A 3,359-nucleotide genomic window follows, 5' to 3' on the forward strand; every position below is an offset into this window, starting at 1 on the left:
TTACTTGTAAACTTTGTTTATGCTGCTCTCCCTCCTGAACCTAGATATTGGCCCATGTGCCAATATCTGTCGTGGACAAAAAGTGAGATTTAGCGCCACCCAGGTGTTACAGGCATCACAATTGCAGAATTCTACCAAAGAAATATGATTAATGAAAAACTACAGCTTTTCAAAGTTACAGGGTTTACAGAGTCTGTAGGTCTGAATGCTCATCAACCACTTCATATGAAAGTAAATTAAATAAATGAACATATGACAATACTACTACTCCATCTTAAAATGTTGTGCATTTTCTGTACGGAACATGAATTAAGTGCATAGATTGGCTCCATCTTGTGGTAAGAGTGGACAAATAGTGTTAGATATTTCTGAAAATAATTAGAAATTTTCACAGAAAACAAAGCATTTCACAAAAATAAATGAAAAGATTTAAAACACAGGATCATGGGCAATGGATGTGGAGGGGTACAATTGTTCATGGTAAAAGGTGACATTTTTCATGGATGTGGAAAGCCATATCATTATCAGGGTTAATTCTTCTGGTCATGTTCCAGGTTGCTGTTTATGAAAGAATAAGGTGGCAGGTTGGTTGTCTGGTGGTAGAAAAAAAACGTCCCGAGTCAGCACATATTTCTGCAATTGTTGTGTGATATTGTAAAATATCCCTTTGGAAACCATTCTAAGATGTTCCTACCTCTGAAGTGTTCAGACCCGAAACAGGAATCGTTGATATAGGCATGGGCCCTGGCATGGAGCCAGGAATGTATAATGTCTGAGGCAAAGAGAAAATGTTGAAATAAATCAGCATGATTGTTGCACTTAAAGCATGACAAAATGCTTTGAAAAAATGTTATTTACTTGTGGCTGAGGGCTGGAGGTACAAGTGGCCCTGCATCCAAATGCAGATACGTAGATAGAAACAATGGCCTCAAGCACTGCTAAAATCAGCATCACAGAATTGGTCCCCAGTGCTCTGGTCTGAAACACACACAGTTATGTGTAAAAAAAGTGAAAATGAAATAACTGTTTACTTTACAAATATAACTGTAATGTAGCCAGTTTGTCCATGTTAACATGAACTACTGACAAAAAAGCCTGATATTACCCCAGATATGAACTCATTATACGGTACCTGGTACATATCTTCAAGTTGAAAGCACTCATATGAACCATTACAGTTGTAATAACCAGAAATCAATATAATGAAGTCAACAGAATGAAGTATTATAGCAGTTCCTGCAACTATGGAGCTGACGATATTCATTCCAAGTGAAGCTTTAACCTGAAATGTCAGAGAGAACAGTAAGTTTGTTTGTGTGTACGCATGTATTTTTTTTTTGTGCTCCGGAGAGCTTTTCTTCTAGATAGTGGGATTTCCTTGGGGTTTACAATGTCTGTTGAATGAATGATAGGATATAACTATAGCTGAACAAATAATTTTCAACAACAAAAATAATAGTTTTAATAATAATAAGGGCTACAAGATAAATTGATATTCACCAAACACTGGTTCAAATTCTTCTCAGCTGCTACAGAGAGAGAACCTGCAATGATGTACTGACAGAAAAATGAAAAAAGCATAAAAAGAATTAATTCATACTGTAAAGAGAAAAAAATATAAGCATAAAAGCTCATAAATCTTACAATTATGGCTCCCCAGAACATGATTCCAGAGTAGAGCACCACTCCCTCAGACTTTATGGCTATCACAATGGCAAAAAGTAACATGATCACACCGATCATTATTTCCACCGTCTGTGGAGAACAAGAGACTGATTCTTCAATATGTGTTTTTCACCGTACAGCCAGAACTACAGGATGTAACACAGTTAATACAGCGCCACGGAATGAAATAGTTTTCACCCCTAGTGCTTTTGGTTCTCCTTTCAAGAATTTCCCAAGTGCACATGAGACTCCTGGCACAGCATAGCTGGTGTTATGTTGATGATGTCCAATTGTAGATGTAGAGTGGACAGGCTGTTTTGGGTAGACATGGGTGACCACCACAAACCCATCTGTAGTTGATACTGAACTGGACATTATGAGTGAGAAAATATGACAGGTCCTACAAAAAAGACAGAAAGAAAGCAAACCAAGGGAAATATTTATTTAATGTAAAGGCCAACAGAAATTCAGTTCCACGTGATTCATTTGATTTAGGTTGTCCTAATTCCTTTGCAATTATTAGGTTAAGTTAATTCTTAAGTTACCTCAGCTTGAGTTTTTTTAACAAATGATTTCATTAGGTTGATCAAACACGATTTGGCATTGAACCCAAATTAAACAAGTTATTCTTACATGATCAATTTCTTTTAACTGATGGAAACATTGAAATATTAAGTCGAATTCATGTGATTCATTTGGGTTCATTTAAAAAGTGCATATTTCAAGCATAACTGTTTAACCATTATTGTAAGAACCTATTGCTATCAAGACTTGAAGACTTTTTGCTGTTTAAAAATATATTTTCTTTACATTGTACCAAAAGACAACATACAACAAGAGTAAGTTTACCTTAATGGCCGATGTTACCTCTTCTCCTTACTGGTACAACAATGACTGAAAAGGGCGAGATGAACTTCGTACTAAACACCTCATGACTACACACCTCATAAACCTTGACTGTAGAGTCATAAACAAAAAACAGGAAGTAATTTCTATAGAAACATAATGCATCCACATGAGAAAAAAACCTGATGATGACGATGAGATCCTTTATTGTGTTGCAATACACCATGTCACGAGTCACAAGCACACAGAGCAGGATCATTTTTTCCCCCCAATGGTTCTTCAGATTTCTACACAGATATTAGTTTATATATTAGTAATTGGTGCTATTTAAATGGTTTAAACTCCCACAACTATATGTCTTGCATATCCATGTAACCTACAGAATCTTGACTGAAAGCACAAAATATTTACACAATTTCTGCACCAAGCACATAAACAAGAAAACAAACAAAAATATGGATAAAAAATATAAAAAATATTTTGAAATAGCTTGTTTTGCTATCTGGTAAATATTTTGAATCTGGTTTACCTTTATACTGTTTACTGCTCAAATACAGAAATTTCTGAATTACCAACTCCAGTTTACTAATGCTTTAAAAGGAACCCACAGTGGAGCCTACTGGCTTTGTAAGGAACAACAGGCAGGCCAAATATATAATTTTCAGGTTTTATATTTATATAAACTCAAGCTCAAAAAATAATAATAATAGAATAAGACACATAGACTCTAGAAGTATAGCAGAATTGAAGATAGCAGACAACTCAATAACAATTAATAATTTCCAGGTTATATATATATGAAAATTATTGATTGTGAAAAAATATTAATTGTTATAAATTATAATTAA

The 3,359-nt window shown here is 34.7% G+C and overlaps 1 protein-coding gene across 1 annotated transcript; it reads right to left on the minus strand.

Annotated features, from left to right (window-relative positions):
* Positions 1-285: 285 nt before the first annotated feature.
* Positions 286-2,631, minus strand: LOC114791116 (membrane-spanning 4-domains subfamily A member 4A-like). Its single transcript, XM_028981661.1, has 8 exons — positions 2,515-2,631; positions 1,864-2,065; positions 1,645-1,755; positions 1,501-1,557; positions 1,133-1,282; positions 859-978; positions 695-772; positions 286-593 (listed from the first exon to the last, which is right to left on the minus strand). Exons 2-8 carry the CDS (start codon positions 2,038-2,040, stop codon positions 531-533), a joined length of 756 nt encoding a protein of 251 aa, XP_028837494.1. The 5' UTR covers positions 2,041-2,065; positions 2,515-2,631; the 3' UTR covers positions 286-530.
* Between the last annotated feature and the right edge of the window lie 728 nt (positions 2,632-3,359).

Source organism: Denticeps clupeoides, chromosome 5, assembly GCF_900700375.1.
Source record: "Denticeps clupeoides chromosome 5, fDenClu1.1, whole genome shotgun sequence".
Lineage (NCBI taxonomy): Eukaryota > Metazoa > Chordata > Actinopteri > Clupeiformes > Denticipitidae > Denticeps > Denticeps clupeoides.